The 20,682-nt window shown below is 35.9% G+C and overlaps 1 protein-coding gene across 1 annotated transcript in view; it reads right to left on the bottom strand.

Moving 5' to 3' along the window:
- Window positions 1-6,686: 6,686 nt before the first annotated feature.
- Window positions 6,687-20,682, bottom strand: part of CRPPA (CDP-L-ribitol pyrophosphorylase A) — a 339,038-nt gene continuing 325,042 nt past the window's right edge. The window contains exon 10 of the mRNA XM_023215905.1: window positions 6,687-7,411. Coding sequence (XP_023071673.1) covers window positions 7,307-7,411 — 105 coding nt within the window. The 3' untranslated portion in view covers window positions 6,687-7,306. The remainder of the gene's footprint in view (window positions 7,412-20,682) is intronic.

The following is a 20,682-nucleotide window of genomic DNA, read 5'->3' as shown; positions in this document are numbered from 1 at the left end:
TGCATAACGTCATGATTAACCCAAATCTTTTAATATTCATTAAGATTCCCAAACCAGAGCCAAGAATAGTTGGTCCATAGTTGCTTCTCCTGGCTATCTTATTATAACATACTGCATTTATCTTCATTTATCTTAAATTCCTGTATTATAGCAGAACTTATAGATATTCCCACTGGGATCCTCAAACTCTTAATTTGTTTACATATTTTGGCTTCTTTCCAGATTTATGTGAATAGTAACTGATCCAAGAAACAAACAGGCGGAAATGTCTTTGAATAACATTCTTTTACCATTGGGTCATACATACCTCCATTCAGTAAAACAGGCAACTGAATTCCTGAACTGGGCAGTTCAATAATACATTTTTGAAATTCAGGTGAGATTAAAGAGAATGATCTTCTATTCAAACAAGAAAAGAAAAAAGAACTATGAACTTAACAAGGTCTTAAAAACACACACAGGATGGAAAAAAAATCCTCCAAACTATTGAAGAAAATTAGTAACACAGATTTTATCATCTATTTCCTCATCCTCAAAGGGATGTTTTGTTATCCACTTAGACTGAAGAGCTTGCTTTCAACCAAATTAAGAGCTCAGATGTTAAGAATAGAAAAGGAAAAAAAAATAGAAATAAAACCTGACATACCAATAAACCAACCAATTTCAATAGCCCACTTTATAGTGAGGTAGAACAAAGAACATAATGGATAGCGCCAAATGGCAAAGCTCCAGAAAACTCAGTTAATCTTACTAGATGCTTTGCCAAACCTTATCCAAATAACACAATTATTACAGTCTGCAGACTAGTGGAAATTCTTACAACATTGGCCTCTATCTAGAATCTCAAATCATGTCTCCAACTCGAGTCAAAACCATCTCTACGATTGTCTTATTGAAGCTTTTGCCTCTGGGCTTAACTGCAATTTTGCAAAATGAAAAATAAGTGAATGCATCCAGGTAAAATTCTGGATATAGATTTAAATCGAGTTTTTTAATCCTTAAGAACAGTCCTTCCTATATGTGATACAATTCCCTAAAAAATTATCCAGAGTAGATGGGCTATTATTGGTTCAAAATTGTCCTACATTAGAAATTCTGGAATTCCAGTTTGGCTTCCAGTGTGCCCAGCGATCACAAGTTCTTAATCTCTGCATCTGCCTTTTTGTAACTGTCATATCAAGAGGTTGATACACACCTACCTCGTAGAGATCTTGCAAGGACTAATTAACGTTAAATTGAAAGAAAAAAAAATGCATTTGACAAGCCAGGCTTCATCAATGCAGCTAAACCGATTCAGATGTTTTAACAACTGTTCAGATTATTTGGTAGCATCCTAAGTAGAGAATTAATTTGCATAATACATCTCAGCTGTGAAGACATTGTTACAAGCATCCAATGTTTCAGATAAGGGAAAAACCACCTGGCTCCACTCTGGCCTCTCATCAAACTAGGCACCATTCACTCCAAAATTTTCCTGCTGACCAAACATTGGTGAACATATGTGATTAGGAGAATCCCAAGACAAAGAAAGACTTTATACTTTCTCATTCCTAGGCACTTCTCTGAACCTTTCTTTCTCTTGTAAGGATAAATAGATTTCAACTCTCTTTCATGTCTTGCTGTGTTGCTGAGGCACAAATGGCTACCTGCATCTCTTGTCCATCAAGAAAGGGCTTGCTTCTGTTTTCATCTTCCACTTTCAATATCCAAGTGTATCTCATCATTCATTGCCTGAGGAAATCCCAACAACTTTAGAGCTCAAAGAGATAACACTGATAATAATCTTACGTACATCAACAGTCTTCATTGGTTTCACCGGCACATACAGATCCAAGGATGTTCTAAAATACGTCTTTTGGGCATGGAGATGGGGAAAGGAAGAGTACTGAAATGCTGAAAAGTAATAGGCTTTACCCATTTTATTTCTCTTGTTATTAAATTAAAAAAAGGTCTCATTTTTGAGAATCATTTGTTTAAGGGATCTTAAAATAGTATGTTTTTAAATATTGCATAGCGTACTGCTCACAAATATAGGTTCTGGGGCTCAATAACCAAATTTGAATCTCATTCCTCCCACTTGCTGCTTGGTTGACTCTGAATATCTGAATAAGTTATTCAAAATGTATGCGCCTTGGTTTCCACAACTTTTTTTTTTTTTTTTTTTGAGACAGTCTCGCTCTGTTGCCCAGGTTGGAGTGCAGTTGTGCAATCTCGGCTCACTGCAACCTCTGCCTCCCAGGTTCAAGCAATTCTCCTGCCTCAGCCTCCTAAGTAGATGAGACTACAGACGTGCACCACTATACCCAGCTAATTTTTGTATTTTTAGTAGAGACGGGGTTTCACCGCATTGGTCAGGCTGGTCTCAAACTCCTGACTTCATAATCTGCCTGCCTCGGCCTCCCGAAGTGCTGGAGTTACAGGCGTGAGCCACTGTGTCCAGCCGGTTTTAACATCTTTTAAATGGTTATAGGTGTACTACCTAGCACATAAAGTAACTATGAAGAATACAGAAGTTACGCACAAGTAAAATACTAAGAACAGTTTTGGGAACATAGTGATCATTCAGCAAGTTTGCTATTTTTATTATTTATTATTTTAAATGCCCATATATTTAATTCAATATAATTTCACATCTAAGAAAGTTTCACCTGTTTCGAAAACTTTTCACAAACACTCAGGTCTATCTTTCTCCTTTAAAAACTATTGAGTAGGAAATGAGTGATCCTCAGAACCTTCTAGTACTTTGGGATCATTGCTCTAACAACTCTCCTATAAGCATTCTGCTTTAGCAAAATGGTGTGTCTCTAGGTATGTCCTAGATTTGTTAAGGCAAGTATACCTCACATTGCCAAAGATTTTCGTTTGTTACCAATTGGTGTTTAATAAAACTACTCAAAACTCAGTATTAGCAAAATCTATGAGCATTCATTTGGCTCACATATCTGCTGGCGGTCAACCTAACGGGGCTAGGGGGCTCTGCTGATCTTAGCTAGGCCCTTCGTCTGTTTATGGGTTAGCTGGAGGTCAGCTGATGTGGGCTCTTGATTTCCTTCTGGAGGCAGCAGGCTAGGCTGGTATGTACTTCTCATGGTGGTGGTGGAAGCAGGAGAGAGAGTAGAAACACGAAAGGTCTCTGCAGGTCTAGTCTTAGTGGCACACTGACATTTCTGACCCACTGTACTGGCCAAGGCAGGTCATATGATGAATACCAAAGTCCTGAACAAATATTTCTCCAGAAGGCAGTGGGAAGAAAAGATTATTTCTAAGCAATAATTCACCTGATTACAGAGATTAAGTCATCATCATACTTTTCTCCATTATGCCCAAGTATAGGTTTTATATCATTAGCAGCCATTATAATTGCTAAAAACTAGGAGAAGAGGAAATCTAATTAAGACTTCTGCTTTTATAATCATATATATATGTTTATACATGTAATTATATATATGTGAGTACTACAAAATATATATATTTACATACATAGATTATATTTAAATATATATTTAGAGAATATAGATCTGGACTTCAAATTCTATCTTTCTATAATATAAATCATCACAATGTTATCTTTTGAGAATGTTACATTTAGTTATTCAACTGTGACTGAGTTTGAAAAAACATGTATAAACTAAAAAAAAAAAGTCATTAGATTTTAAATCAATTTATTTACGTATATTTTGTTTTGTAAAAACAACATATTTAGAATCTTTATAGTACTTTTTCAATGCCACCTTAAAAATATGCATATGCTTTTTACAATTGTGAAACTGAAATAAGAACATATGTAAATGCAACTATAATGCCAACCACCACCTACACAGCTACTTCTAGTCCACTGATTTTAAGCCATATTAACAAATCCTATATCAATTAAAATGCTCCATTATTCTATTTTCAAATTAAACTTTCTAAATAACTTCTATCTGTCTTCTTGCATATGGCTGACATTTTAATTAAGATGTTATGATTTATGCCTCTGTGAATTTGTAGTTTCAACATTAAAACAAAGTGAAATGTATAGATTTTAAGACATTTTTCCATTTGATTTTTATAAGATGATCTCTGTATTTACATAAAGTTGATACTTATAAGTTAGTGAAGAAAAAAATTTCTGTCAAAGTAATGCAAAATGCTTAAAATAATAACCATAACAATGACTCTGAGAGAATATATGGAGCTGACGCTTACCTGTAAATGAGTATACTTGCAACAAGTCATCTCAAATTGAGCACTTCTATGAAAAAAAATAGGACCTCTACCAAAATGTCATTAATCAACCCACTGCTTACGCTGTGATGAACTCCTAACACGACTAACTTTAATTTGCATTTAACTAACTAGCATAAGTTTAGAAAGAAAATAATCATTTTTCAACACAACTTGTCACAAGTAGAAGCATTTTCAGAAACCTTGAAGCATAATCACTATTATTTTTTACGAGACTTTGTAAAATAAAGTGAGAGTAGACAGCTTTTACTAAAGTAAATTTACAGAAGCAGCGATAAAAATGTAACTGTAAAGTTGCCTCTGGATCTCTTTTTCTTTTTTTGAGACGGATTCTCCCTCTCTCCCTCAGGCTGGAGTGCAGTGGTGCAATTTCGGCTCACTGCAAGCTCCACCTCCCAGGTTCACTCCATTCTCCTGCCTCCGACTCACTGGCGCCCGCCACCTCGCCAGTTAATTTTTTGTATGTTTAGTAAAGACAGGGTTTCACCGTGTTAGCCAGGATGGTCTTGATCTCCTGACCTTGTGATCCACCTGCCTCAGCCTCCCAAAGTGCTGGGATTACAGGCGTGAGCCACCGTGCCCAGCCAGATCTCTTAAACAACAAAATAATTTCTCTTTTGGCCAATACTTCTCTTCATTCCCTTAACTTTAGCTACAATTTCTTTATGTTGGGAAGGTGACAGGAAAGCTGAAAAGCTCCAGGACTTTCATCTAGTCCTTGGACATATGTGTCCCACCCTTCTTGTCCATTTCACCAATGTTCATTTAGTGCCTCTGGCTTATATATAACATCTTTCAGGTATCTTTGCCAGGGGTCATCGTTAGACAGGAATATAAGCTTAACACTTATTATCAGTCTTCCTGAGTTTAAGTCCAACCTTTCGTTACTATTCAGTCACATGATTTCGGCAAGGTATCTATGATCCCTGAGCTCTAATTTCCTCAAGAAAATAGTGAGGAACATACACACACACACAAAATATATAAATATAAATATATATAAATATATATATAAATACATAAATATAAATATATAGGAATATATAAATATAAATATATAGATATATATACTATATATATTTCAATGTTGTGAATTGCTTTGTCTGCTATGAAGGACTAAATGCTATTTTTTTCAGGCACAATTTAATATTTTATTAACTAAATTATACCAAATGTTACCAGTTGCCCAGGGTACTGTTATTGTAAGTGCTCTGGGATAAATTCTTATCTGCTATAGGATTCCTTAAGCTGAACTCTATGTTAACTCAGCCAGCGCTCCAGAGATCAGGGTGATTTTGCTGTGCCACAGATATGCCCAGTTTCCGTCTTTCTTCTTAAAGGCACTTACCCTGCCTTTAAAGCCTTGATAACATTTCCCCTTCTTCCTTCATGAGCACTTTCAAAGTCTTAAACATTTTCACCTGATGACTTCAACAGGTGCATGTTGTGGACTTGGCAGTGGTGGTTTTCGCCACACACACGGCCAACACCTGAACAAGGGCACGGACATTCTAACCACAATCCACACGTTGCTTACCTATTTCCACCCTCAAAAACTTAAATTAATGGGTTTTAAATTTCTTAATATTCTTAGAGAGAGAAAAAGTGGCAGGTCCAGGAATTTAGATACAAGCCTACATTCAAATAACACATTTCAATTAGGAGACTGTAAAATATAAACTCTCCTACTATATGGATACTTGAACACTAGAGGGAAAAATCACCCAACATGTTAAATAAAAATTCCACAAGGTAGATATTGTATAGTGTATTTTAACTGAAAACATTTCATGCAACTTTTATAGTTTCCATGTGCAGCCTAAGCCCTAATCTGTTTCAATAAATAAATGTATGTTGGCTGGGTATGGTGGCTCACACCTACAATCCCAGCATTTTGGGAGGCCGAGGCAGGCAGATCACTTGAGATCAGGAGTTCAAGACCAGCCTGGCCTACATGGCAAAAACCCTTCTCTACTAAAAATAAAAGAAAAAAAAAATTAGCCAGGTGTGGTGGCAGGTTCCTGTAATCCCAGCTACTTGGGAGGCTGAGGGAAGAGAATTGCTTAAACCCAGGAGGCAGAGGTTGTAGTGAGCTGAGATTGTACCACTGCGCTCCAATCTCAGTGACAGAGGGAGACTTCATCTCAAAAAAATAAAAAATTAAGTAAATAAAGTAAGTGTATGTACAGATTAAAAGGCTCCTCTAATGAATTAAAGGATACCCATAATTATAAAATATAAGGGAAAATATTAATATTTAAGATGGATATACCAATGGAACATGGAAATAAGAACTTGATTTTAAAAGGTAGCAGCATCTGAATCAAAATAACTAATTTAACTCTATGATGTACAATAGATTCTCTACCTGGAAGACAACTAACCAGGAACTGACCAAAATCACTTATGAAACTTTCTAGACACTTTTAAGTTCATTCAGAAAACTAGAGACCCTTTAAAATAATGTAAGTCATAATTATAGTTCACAAACCAAGAATAACATACAATTTAAAAACAGAAAAGAAGGAGATGACATCTCCTTTAGAGATCTTGAGTAATATGTGGCAAATGGGGAAAACACTAGAAGCAAACCGTTCCGTTCCCTGGTATCCCCCTCACCCTTTTTTACTAAGGTGTAGAAATTTTTAACACAAGACAAAAAGACAAAGTATCACCTGGTGACAGGACAATTACAGAAGTGAGAACAATTCTGAAGTTTATCCATTAGCTTCATAATAGTGTGAATTATTAATTAGCAGTTAGGATAATAGCTGAAGTTTTCTAAATTCTCATTCCTTGAAAGAATAGCTCACCCATCATTATTTCTATTTGACCTTTCATGTCTCTGTGGAAAGATTCATTTGAAGGCTATTATTTTCCACTTATCTACTATTTTTTTCTGGTTCAGGCAATTAATATTTGTCATACACAAAAGTATTATTTCATAGATATAAACGTTAATCTGCTTTATAATCTAAGTATCACATCCTACATAGAGAAGATATCAGTAGCGGGAGCATAAAGCACAATAAAGATACTCAAGTAGATGTTTTAGAAAGGAGGTAATTTTCTGTATTCTTCATGCTATCAGAAGCTGACCAATGAGTCCAGAATTTCTTTCCTTGACTAATGAAGCAATAATGATAGCACCTTGCCTTAAACTCTCCTGTAGCTTCTGTTCATCCTGAAAAGAAAGGATAAAACAATAATATTTTATGAAAAAAAATACGCCATGTGTTAAATTTGAAAAAAAGCCACTTTTCAAAATCTGCTGCTGTCCGGATTTGGCATTTTAGAATGGCATTTCAGACTCTAGCCACTGTCATGGACACAGTTCCCAAATAAAGAGGAAATACTTTCACAAACACTTTTCATTATAGAGCAAAAAATATTTGCTTAAGATACAAGGAAAAACACGACACAATTTCAAATGCTAACAGAAAGAAGATTATTTTCCCTTAATCCAATTTCTGACAACCTTTGGCTCTTCACTGAAGTGTGAATATTTCATCAATGATGCAATCCTTTTCTTCATCTTGTTTCTGAGTGTTCTCCAACTTTGTTATGAACTGTTTGTGAGTACTGGTATGGGGGGAAAAACCCTGCTTGCTGTTTGTAAAGTAAGAATAGGGAAAATTCAAGAAATGAGTTATTTCACAAGTTGCTAAAAAGTGGTTTTGCCTTTGAAATCATATTGCCTGTAAGAATCCATTTATTCTAATTATTTATAATGAGGAGATTATAATGTGAAGGGAAAATAGAAACAGAGCTAATATCTTTCAGGTCTCTGTGTTGTGAATTGTGCTATCTTTTAAAACAGGATGTGGTAACCAGTCTCTGAACTCCAGAATCATCCTTAATGCCTTAACCCAATATCCAACATATCACTAGGATCTACTGTAGCTCCTTCCTATTGTTTCTTGCATCCATATACATTGGGATAAGGCATTAAGGATAAGGCTGCTCAAACTGCCACTGCCAGCATAGCACTTCTGTCCTCAATAACTGGAATATTCGCACAGATAGTCCCTCTAAAGTCTTACCCTCTTATACTCCATTTCCCACAGGGAAGTCAAAATACTTATTTTAAAATATAGATCTGATCACATCAGTATCCTGACTAAATTCCTTTGAAGATCACTATTAAACCTCAGGATAAAGTCTGATCTCTTTACCTGATAATAAAATGTCTCTTATCCTCTCGGCCTCTTCTTGATATTCCCCTAAAATTGCTCAATCCTCCACGCCACATAGAACTGCTTAAGATTGTGCAAACAAGCTATTTTTCTGAGCTTGAATCTCTTTGGGCCAGCTAATTCCTTTGCCAGAAAAGCTTTCCCACACCCTTTCTAGGTTATCTGACCCTAATTACTCTTCACGGTTCAACCTAGGTATCAAGAGATTCTTGAAATCTACCCTGACTCCTATCCTCCAGTCCAGTTTGGGTGAAGTGACTGTATGTTTCCACAGCTGTGAATTCCTCTAGCACACTAAATTTTAATAGTCTTTTTTTAGTTGACCATCTACTTTACCAGATGATGCATTTTTTGATGTAAAGAATTTTTCATTTTATCTTTGAATATGGAACACTTTTCTCAATGCCTAACACATGGTAGCACTCCATAAATTATAACAAATTCAAAGCAAAAGAGGTTCTGACTATGATAGACATATCACCCTTTTAGTTGAGCTCAGTTGTTAACACTGACTGCAACTGCTTACTTTGTTTTCTCCTATTTGCATATTTAGCCTAAAGCCTGGCAATAGTACAAAATAAATATATTATTGAAGCCTCACCACAACTACTACATGCTCCCACCACCCTGTGTCTGTGTTCCTCAGCTATGAGGATGATGGTGAGAGGCCATCTCTGCTTAAAGTTCTCTTTTCTATCAATTTCCCCGATTGTGTTCTAAGGGGTAGAGCTGGAGAAGATCTGCAAGATGCTGAATGTCAGCTGCTTTGCTTCTTGAAAGCAAGTTTTATATGACATTTTAAAATTGGATTCAAATGCCATTTTGGTTTCCAGAATATCACAATACCTAAACCACATCTAAACAAATCATAAAACTATGTATGTTTGGGCTTAAAATACGATTGATTTATATGAGAGTAGATTTCATCTGTGTCACATCATTCATAAACATATAAATATTCTAAAATGAGCAAATACAAACCAACTATTGATATGTATTTGTCATTCTTAATGATCAATTAATTACAGTGCTGCAGGGTCTATAATACACATCTATTCCTAAGTCTCATTTATTAAATTGAGACATAACACAGATGATAATTAAGGTTCCTCTTTCAAAAATAAACAGAACAAGTCTGTCTCTATCGCCCTGTTGAAACTAGTTTATACTTGTTATAATGAAGGCAGCACAGTAACAAATGAAGAAATTAAGGAAAAACTGCTTAAGATCCCAGGGCTAGAAAAATCGCATTTCTATATCTTACAATAAACCATCTATGTTCATTTTGATATCTCCATAATGTACATATTTTCAGTAAAGAATTTAAGATGTCCTTTTAAAGATTAATTTACTTCTTCAATTTTTTACAGGCTTCATTTTGAAAGATTAGAATTGAAGGACAAGAAACTATGTCATTCTACTGAACATTTGTTTTCCCTCTCTGAACTCATTTGATCATTCTACACTTAAGAAACATGGAAATTTAAAAACTGATTAAGATGGTTAGACACACATGTATTCAGGAAACTCTAGTATGTGGAAAGATTAGATAGTCACACAATTCCTGGATTTCAAACTAATTTCAAAATTTCATATCTCTAGAACAGTATTAACATAGGAAAAAAATGCAAACCCAATATATCTTATAAAAGCACTTCTTGCCTCCAGCAAATATACAAAAAAATGGCTTTAATCCTTGGGGACAGTGGGAAGCAGAGGTGCAATACAGGAGATCATTTTATTATTCACATACATAAATGTGTGTGTGTATATATGTACACACACACGTTACTTTGTGAGTTCCAAATATTATAAACATTTAAAATGTTTATTAAACTCAGGTAAGCAGGGTCAATATGAACAGTGAAAAATCAGGCTGATGGTATACACTTTTTAAATATGTAAAAATGACATTTATGTCTGTGGGCTTCCTCCCAAACACCTGTACCTCCAGGCTAATCATGAGAAAGACATCAGAAAAGTTCCTATTGGAGGGACATTCTACAATATAGCTGACAAATGCTCCTCAAAACCATACAGGTCATCAAAAAACAAGGAAAGTGTGAGAAACTGTCATAGCCAAGAGATGCCTGAAGAGAACTAAAAGTAACATGGGGTACTGGAACAGAAAAACAAATTAGGTAGAACTATGGAAATCTGACTAAACTATGGACTTTGTTAATAACAATACATAAATGTTGGTACATAAATTGTAACAAACATATCATATTAATAATGGGAGAAGCTGGATGTGAGTGTATGGGAACTTTCTGCAGCATCCTCTGAATTTTTCTGTATATCTATAAACTGAAGCATATTCCCTTGAAAAAGTTATTTTTTAATTGATGACCATTTACAAATGTTATGTGCTGGATTACAAAACCTGAGTTACAAAGGTAATTTATTTTTGCACATTGGCCCATTTGTGTATTCCTTGAAAAATGTACAATATTCCTTTAATAAACTATGCAGTTGGGAAGTCAGATTGCTGCTATTTATATACAGCTTTGACAACTTAAGTGATCTTTGAGCAAACTGCTGAAGTTGTATAGCTCTCCACTTTTTCATCTAAAAATGGGATAACTTTTTTGTGGGAATTTAGATAAGACATGTAAAACACTGGTACCTAGTCAATATTCAATAACAATCACAGTTAGAATTATTACCTTTATGAAGTAAACTAATTTCAGCTATGACAGAGTAGTACATATCTCCCTCTCACCATATATAGCCATTAAGTCTGGAAAAGTTATGTGAGAATATTTTTTGCAGGTCTTGGACAGTAACATATGCATGTCTATAATCCTTGAAAGAAGAGCCTCCTAACATTCTCCCCAGCTGTCATGCTGAGAGCATTTTTGCAATCTACACAGAAGAAAAACAGAACCCAAGGAGAGCATAGCAATCTCTCTGGGTAGAAAAGACATAGATAACAATTTAAAGCTGTCAAAGTGGCTTGTATTTCTGCAGGCAGCGTCCCTGACAGGAAGGAATTGCTGAGAACTCCTAAAAATCTGCTAAAAATTCCTTCAGTCCTTGGCCAGCTCCTAACTGTGCATGCCCAAGGAAAAACTCAACGAGGCCTAGCAGAGAATAACTGCTGGAAAGTTGGAGAGCTGAGGAGAGATTTTTGAGGCCCCACTGTGCCAAGGAACAGGAGGTTACATTTGAGTCCAGCTAGAATGAAGAGGCCTTGGTGAACACCCATGGCTTTCACTGGGATGTCTTGAAAAGCCATGACTACAGCCTGGGTATAAGGCCAGACTGAACCCAACCTGCCCTAAAAAAGCGTCAACAACGTCCACAGGATCAAATTGATTCAGCAATACAACCGCTTGCTAGAACAAATTTCATATTCTTTAGAGGACATTAAAATAATCTAGAGCTTTTATAATGTTTGTACTCAAAGCGTGGCATCAAATATCACTAGATAAGCAAAGATGTAGAAAGCAAAGATGCAGGAAAAAAAAAAAAACCTATTATCAAGAGAAAAAAAAATTTAAGCAGACCCAGAAATGAGATATACATTGGAATCAGTATGCAAGGATTTCAAAATAACCATGCCTAACACATTAAAAAATAGAACTAAAGATAAAAATGTTGATGAAAAATGGAAATTTTCTTTTTTTTTTTTTTTTTGAGACGGAGTCTCGCTCTGTCACCCAGGCTGGAGTGCAGTGGCCGGATCTCAGCTCACTGCAAGCTCCGCCTCCTGGGTTCACGCCATTCTCCTGCCTCAGCCTCCCGAGTAGCTGGGACTACAGGCGCCCGCCAACACGCCCGGCTAATTTTTTGTATTTTAGTAGAGATGGGGTTTCACCGTGTTAGCCAGGATGGTCTCGATCTCCTGACCTTGTGATCCGCCCGTCTCGGCCTCCCAAAGTGCTGGGATTACAGGCTTGAGCCACCGCGCCCGGCCGGAAATTTTCAACAAAGAATCTATAATAAAGAGAATTTTACAGTTATAAAATCCTTGAAATTAAGAATTAATTGGACTGGTTTTATAATGAATAGGCAGTGCAAAACATAGCATAAGTGATCTTGAAGATAGTAAAAAAACATTCGACCTGTAGCACAGAGAGAAGAAAATGACAAATTAGTATTATAGTCATTTTAATACTTCATGATCATATTACTATTCTATTTTCCTACTCCTACCTTATCTATTGGTAACCCCCTTAACATTAGCAAATCTGTTTGGAACATTTAGAAAACCACATGTGGGCTATCCTAGCAGCCAAGTCGTTTGGGAATATTTGCTTTCATGAAACAAACAAGATAAAGGAAACATCAACCCCATTCATAGAAAGGCAATGCGATGTAATAAACACAAATAAGTATAAAGTGAGAAGGTAGACAATATCACCATTGCTGGGCATAAAAAGATGAGGGAATTCAGAGTATGGTAATATTAAATAATGCTGAGATGATTCGTAAAAGAAGTGGAATCAAAGGATGAGAGAAAGAGGTGGCAAAAACAGATGAGTCCAGAATGGACAAGAAATACTTTGGGAACAAAAGATATGACTTATTTTTTTTGTGGCATATCAATGTGATAAGATAGGTCTTACAAAGGTGTTGCAAGAAAAGTAGGTACCCCAGTCTCCAGATTAAAAAGTCAAGAAGGAAAACTACTGAAATTACATTCAGCAGCAGTTTATTTACTATCTATAACTAGCAAAAAAAAAAAAAAATCTGGGACTGGTTTACTTTGATTCCAGCTCAACAGCCATAAAGAGCATAAGATATAAAACTGCATAACAATGTTTACATATCCACACATAAAAATAAAAAGCATATACTTGTGCAACTTAAAAACAGAACTATTGAATCCTATACAATGTGTTGAAGTCTGAATTTTCTATTAAATCTAAATTATTGTCATAGCCAGTGTGCTTGTTTTATCATCTTGTTCACTTCATAACAGTGTCATTTTTTTTAAGAAAATGTTGTTGTCCAGGTTAGAGTGCAGTGGCACAATCACAGCTTACCACAGCCTCGAATTCCTGGGCTCAAGTGATCCTCCTGCCTCAGGCTCCTGAGTAGCTGCTACTACAGGCATGTGTCACCATGTCTAATATTTAATTTTTTGGAGACAAGGTCTCACTACATTGCCCAGGTTGATCTCAAACTCCTACTCTCAAGCAATCCTTCTGCCTCATCCTCCCAAAGTACCAGGCTTATAGGTGTGAGCTATTACATCCAGCTTCACTCTTTTTCTTGGTTACAACTATATTATAGCAAAAATAGAGACCAGCTAAAAAGGAGAAAAATAGTATGCTCTTCAGTAGTCGGCTTTCTTAAAATACTGAGAGTGAAAATATAAACATGTTGACAGAAGTTATTTTTGGATGATGGCTTTATGACAATATTATTTCTTCTTTCTGCTTTGCTATATTTTCAAAACCTCCAGAATGAACACATTTTATTCACAGAGGAAAACCAAATTATTCTAAAATTTAGTTTTAAAGACTGTTAAATTCACGGAGCTAAATTTGATTTGTTGTCATAGAAAATCAATAGTACTGAACATTGTCCAAATTCCGGGAGAATGTTTCTCTCCATAAATCTTTTCAAAATCTATATAAAGAAAATCTTTTTTGCTTGAAAATTCAAGGCTTCAGTAAAAGGCCCCTAAAGGAATCATATTAATAATTCACAAAGTCTTAGCTTTCTTCTTAGATATAAAGAAAACTATCTAAAATTCCAGCTAAAAGTAATAACAAAAAAAAATGTGTACTTAATTTTACCCAGCACGTAACAATTGTTCACACAGATCTTAAAGAGTTTCATAATAGCTGTATTTTAAGACTATCAGAAGACAAAAAAAATATAGTAATACAAAATAGGTATTTTTAATTTTCTAAATCATCAAACTGAATTATTTAGGATTAAAATTCACCATGAGTTTTACCTAGAAACTTATATTTAGCTACTTCTCTATCACCTATAATTTCAAGTTTAGGATGAAATACACCATGTTTGGGTGAAAGATGCACAAAAGAAGAGATCTAATTACCATTATCTTTTAAACATATAAGGTAATTCTAAATTTAGTCCATAGTAATGAAGTCTTATCAATAAAATCCCACATGCCAATCTTGGTGTATGTTTGTCTCTTTTTGTTGTTGAGTTGGTTCTTTTATGATGACTATATCCAGCATCTTTAGCAGAGTAGGAAGTCTTGATGAAACGTTGAAGGGACCCCTAAGCCTTTGGCAAACTTGTGGGAAATCAGGAGATTTATTTTCACAGAAGATTGGCAATGACAGTGGCACCTCCCCTGACTCGTAACGGCTCTTCTTTTACATCCTTCTCCCCTTCCCCCCTCAAAATTTGAGCAAGGAAAGCCTGCAATGAAGTAAATTACTAATACGTAGCATTTTGCAAGTGTATAAGTGGTCAGTTTTATATGATGCCCATGTCCTCACAAATCCTTACTTATTAACACTCCCTTTCAATTTTCTCAAAGGATAATTTTGGGAGAAACTATTCCCAGAGTACTTAAAATTGACAAACCTTTTCTAAAAGTATATTTTAAAATATTAAATCCCATAATTGAACTACACAAATATCAGCATTTGAATTTAAAAAGTGTAAACAAATTTACAGTAGGCTGTTTGAATCAAATTTATGTGGATTTGGTGGAATACCATCTCAAAGAATAGCAGGAAAAGCTATGACGTAATTGTCCTCTAAATCTTTATGGACAAGCTGAAAGGAAATCTCTTAGAGATATCTATCTTCTATACACATCGCTTCTAAAGAACACAATGTACTCTGCTAAAAGGAAAACTATAAAGTTAAAATGTATGCATATGTATTTAAGCTTTAGATGTCTCAAGAGATTACACAATGTTTCTTTAAGGGTAAACATTACCTTGTCTCAGCAAATTCCATACCTAAAAATTGAATTACAATTTCCATGAGTTGCAAAATCTCCTGAAAATCAGGTTGCTTATAGGTTGATATTAATACTCTTCTTCCATCCTTGTTTTGGTGAACTTATGCAAAAAGTATTATTTAAATGTCACAAAATTTCAAACACTAAACAAGTGTACTAGCTATATTTACATCTAGTCATAAATATACACATCCCTATCTCTGTACCATATGTAATATACAAAAACCACAAGTGTTAGACTTACTAAACCTTCAAGAAGCTTGTTATAAGACTATTAATATCAAATCAAAATAATTTGAAGCTAAATTTTCTTTTTGTATACATGTTGCCAATATGGAAGAAAAAACGGTGATACACTGTCCCCTGGTGGAGATGAAAATAACTTTTCAGTGTATGTCAATTGCCAAAACTGCAGGAAAAAGCGATCACCTATTGATAGGGTGTGAGAAAAACAAAACAGCCTTCTCTGAATGAGAAACATTTTCCTCTTGCTCCTGTGAGTGAAAACAAATGTCTCTCAAAAACTTAGATAATACTAATGAAAATGCACTTGGGTTTACTGATTAACATAATCATCACACAACAGTTTTAGTCTTTTTTATTTTCTGTGTCTAGAAACAGGGCCTTACAATACAGTAGGAATTCAATAACCATTTCGGAAAGAGATAATTAAGAAAAAAGGATCAGGAAGCCAGGTGCCATGGCTTAAGCCCTGTAGTTCCAGCTACTCAGGTGATTGAGTGGGGAGGATCCCTTGAACCCAGGAGTTCAAGGCTGCAGTGAGCAATGATTGTGCCACTGTACTCCAGCTTAGGTGACAGAGCAAGACCCTATCTCTTTAAAAAGACAAGAGGGAGAGGAGGGAGAGGGAGAGGGACAGAAAAAAAGGAAAAGAAAGGAAAAAATAAAGGGACAGGAAGCAGAGGGAAAGGAAGAATAGGGGAAGGGAGAGAGAAGGGAAGGGAAGGGAAAAAGGAGGGATGGAAAAGGGCAAGAAAAACAGAAGGAGAAGGGAAGAGGGAAGGGAAGGGAAAAGGGAAGGAAAAAGGGAAAGAGAAGGGAGGGAAAGGTTGGTCAATAAAATTCAGTAAAACCCTGTAAGGCAGCACCGATAGTTTACTGAGTAGGAACAGAGAGTTGGAAAGACCCAAACTTTACTGAGTAGGAACAGAGAGTTGGAAAGACCCAAACTACAAGTGCTCAGAGCCAGACGGCAATGAGGAAAAATGTAGACAGCCAAAAGGCATCAGACATCTGGCCTGAAGAACAAAGAGTTCATTACTGCATCCAATATTTCTAGATCTGGGAGTTGTGACACTGTTACACTTTATTTTCTGAAATCAATCATAATGTAAGTTCCACAACTTAATAAAGTTGAAAAAGCAGTGTCATATACAATGTCCCTTTTAATTAGCAAAAAATGTTTTGATCCTACATAACTCACCCAGCAGTTACCAACACCTGCTAGTTTTCTACTGTCATGCTTCAACCACTGCAAGCTAGCTTAACACCATCCTATGCCTGGACTCCTCCAAGATGCTCTAACTGGCACTTCTCTCTGTTTTTGGCTACTGCTCCAACCTCCCTAAAATAGTTACCTTCACTCTATCAAACCCAAATTTTCAGCTACTCCTCTTAGCTTTCAAGGTCATCCACGATCAACCTAATAAACCCTTCAGAGAATTGCATTCTTCTGAACAGCAAAGAATGCAATTCTCATTCTTTACTGTTCAGAATCCACTTTTGTTGCCATCCCAGTATAATCATTATTATTTCAGCCCCCAGAAAAATGGTTTCCCAGTAACTGTCTTGCTGATTCACATATTTTTTAAAGACCCAGCAATAATGACTACCTCTTAAGATGTCATCTATTTTTTATTGCATATCAGTAATTTACATTATCATAGTTTTTCTCAAAATCCCTAATGTTTTTATCTGGTTTGCAATCTACAGGACTTAATTTCTCAGCTAAATGGTAAGATACTAAAAGAGAACTCTTCCAAATTCTAAGCTCAAACATAGTACTATGTCCATAGTAGGCACTAGGTAAATATTTATTGGTTAGAATAATTGGCTAATTAACTTTATAAAGCAGTGACTTTTTAGCTGACCTTAAGATATCTTTGAAATATCAAACGTTTTAGGCTGAGACAATGGGGTTTTCTAAATATACAATCACGTAATCTGCAAACAGAGACAATTTGACTTTCTTTCTTCCTATTTGAATATGCTTTATTTCTTTCTCTTGCCTGATTGCCCTGGCCAGACTTCCAACACTGTTGAATAGGAGTGGTGAGAGAGGGCACCCTTGTCTTGTGCCAGTTTTCAAGGGGAATGCTTCCAGCTTTTGCCCATTCAGTATGATATTGGCTGTGGGATTGTCATACATAGCTCTTATTATTTTGAGATATGTTCCATAAACACCTAATTTATTGAGTGTTTTTAGCATGAAGCAGTGTTGAATATTATCGAAGGCTTTTTCAGAATCTATTGTGATATGTTCCATAAACATCTAATTTATTGAGTGTTTTTAGCAGGAAGGGGTGTTGAATATTATCAAAGGCCTTTTTGGCATCTATTGAGATAATCATGTCGTTTTTGTCATTGGTTCCATTTATGTGATGGATTATGTTTATTGATTTGTGTATGTTGAAACAGCCTTGTATCCCAGGGATGAAGCCAGTTTGATCATGGTGGAAAAGCTTTTCATGTGCTCCTAGAATCAGCTTACCAGTATTTTATTGAGGATTTTTGCATCAATGTTCATCAGGGATATTGGCCTGAGACACAACTTTTTTGTTGTGTCTCTGCCAGGTGCTGGTATCAGGATGATGCTGGCCTCATAAAATTAGTTAGGGAAGAATCACTCTTTTTCTATTGTTTAGAAGAGTTTCAGATTAATGGCACCAGTTCCTCTTTGTACCTCTGGTAGAATCCGGCTGTGAATCTGTCTGGTCCCAGGGTTTTTTTGGTTGGTAGGCTAAAAATCGTTGCCTCAATTTCAGAACTTGCTATTCAGTGATTCAACTTCTTCCTGGTTTAGTCTTGGAAGAGTGTATGTGTCCAGGAATTTTTCCATTTCTTCTAGATTTTCTAGTTTGTGTAGGTGTGTTTATAGTATTCTCTGATGGTAGTTTATATTTCTGTGGGATCAGGGGCGATATCCCCTTTATCATTTTTATTGCATCTGTATGATTCTTCTCACTTTTCTTCTTTATTAGTCTGGCTAGTGGTCTATCTATTTTCTTAATCTTTTCAATAAAACAGCTCCTGGATTGAGCAAAGTCTCAGGAAACAAGACCAACATGCAAAAATTACTAGCATTCCTACACACCAATAATAGGCAAACAGAGAGCCAAATCATGAGTTAACTCCCATTCACAATTGCTACAAAGAGAATAAAATATCTAGGAATACAACTCACAAGGGATGTGAAGGACCTCTTCAAGGAGAACTACAATCCACTGCTCAAGGAAATAAGAGAGGACACAAACAAATGAAAAAACATTCCATGCTCATAGATAGGAAGAATCAATATCGTGAAAATGGCCCTACTGTCCAAAGTAATTTATAGATTCAATGCTATTCCCCTAAAGCTACCATTGAATATCCTCACAGAATTAGAAAAAAACTACCTTAAATTTCATATGGAACCAAAAAAGAGCCCATATAGCCAAAACAATCCTAAGCAAAAAGAACAAAGCTAGAGGCATCATGCTACCTGACTTCAAACTATACTACAAGGCTACAGCAACCAAAACAACATGGCACTGGTACCAAAACAGATATATAGACCAAGGGAACAGAACAGAAACCTCAGAAATAACACCACACATCTACAGTCATCTGATCTTTGACTGACCTGACAAAAACAAGCAATGGGGAAAGGATTCCCTATTTAATAAATGGTGTTAGGAAAACTGGCTATCCATATACAGAAAACTGAAAGTGGATCCCTTCCTTACACCATATACAAAAATTAACTCAAGATGGATTAAAGACTTCAATGTAAGACCTTAAACCATAAAAATCCTAGAAGAAAACCGAGGCGATACCATTCAGGACACAGGCACGGGCAAAGTCTTCATGACTAAAACACCAAAAGCAATGGCAACAAAAGACAAAATTGACAAATGGGATCTAATTAAAGCACTTCTGCACAGCAACAGAAATGATCATCAAAATATACAGGCAACCTACAGAATGGGAGAAAATTTTTGCCATCTATCCATCTGACAAAGGGCTAATATCCAGAATCTACAAGGAACTTAAACAAATTTACAAGAAAAAAACAAACAACCACATCAAAAAGTAGGCAAAGGATATGAACAGATACTCCTCAACAGAAGACATTTATGAGACCAACAAACACATGAAAAAAAAGCTCATCACTGGTCATTAGAGAAATGCAAATCAAAACTACAATGAGATGCTATCTCACGCCAGTTAAAAGGCGACCACTAAAAAGTCAGGAAACAACAGATGCTGGAGAGGGTGTGGAGAAATATGAATGCTTTTACACTGTTGACAGGTGTGTAAATTAGTTCTGCCATTGTGGAAGACAGTGGCGATTCCTCAAGGATCTAGAACTAGAAATACCATTTGGTCCAGCAATCCCATTACTGGGTATATACCCAAAGGATTATAAATCATTCTACCACAAAGACAGATGCACACATACATGTATTGCAGCACTGTTCACAATAGCAAAGACTTGCAACCAACTCAAATGCCCATCAATGATAGACTGGATAAAGAAAATGAGGCATATATACACCATGGAATACTGGAATACTATGTAGCCATAAAAAGAATGATATTATGTCCTTTGCAGGGATATGGATGAAGCCAGAAACCATCATTCTCAACAAACTAACACAGGAAGAGAAAACCAAATATTGCATGTTCTCACTCATAAGTGGGAGTTGAACAATGAGGACACATGGACACAGGAAGGGGAACATCTCACATCAGGGCCTGCCCAGGGGTGGGTGGGTGGCTAGGGGAGGCATAGCATTAGGAGAAATACCTAATGTAGATGATGGGTTGATGGGTGCAGCAAACCATCATGACACGTTTATACCTATAAGTTCTGTATCCAGAACTTAAAGTATAATTTTAAGAAAAGAAATATCAAAGGTTTTAGATGAAGGCTATGTTGTCATGAAAATAACACCATAAAAATAAAAACCTTATATTTGTACTTGGGAACTGGAAATGGTGTCAAAAACTAGGAATTTGTACTCCAGGATTCTTCCTCCTATGAAACAACAACCAGTCTAAGAAGTTAATATAAAGGACACTGACAAATCTACACTAACACACCCAAGTCTGGGGGATAAGGGCAGACAATGA

Source organism: Piliocolobus tephrosceles, chromosome 8 (genome assembly GCF_002776525.5).
Source record: "Piliocolobus tephrosceles isolate RC106 chromosome 8, ASM277652v3, whole genome shotgun sequence".
Classification (NCBI taxonomy): Eukaryota; Metazoa; Chordata; class Mammalia; order Primates; family Cercopithecidae; genus Piliocolobus; species Piliocolobus tephrosceles.
Note: the sequence above shows the minus strand (reverse complement) of the source record. Positions and strands in the feature narration are given on the sequence as shown.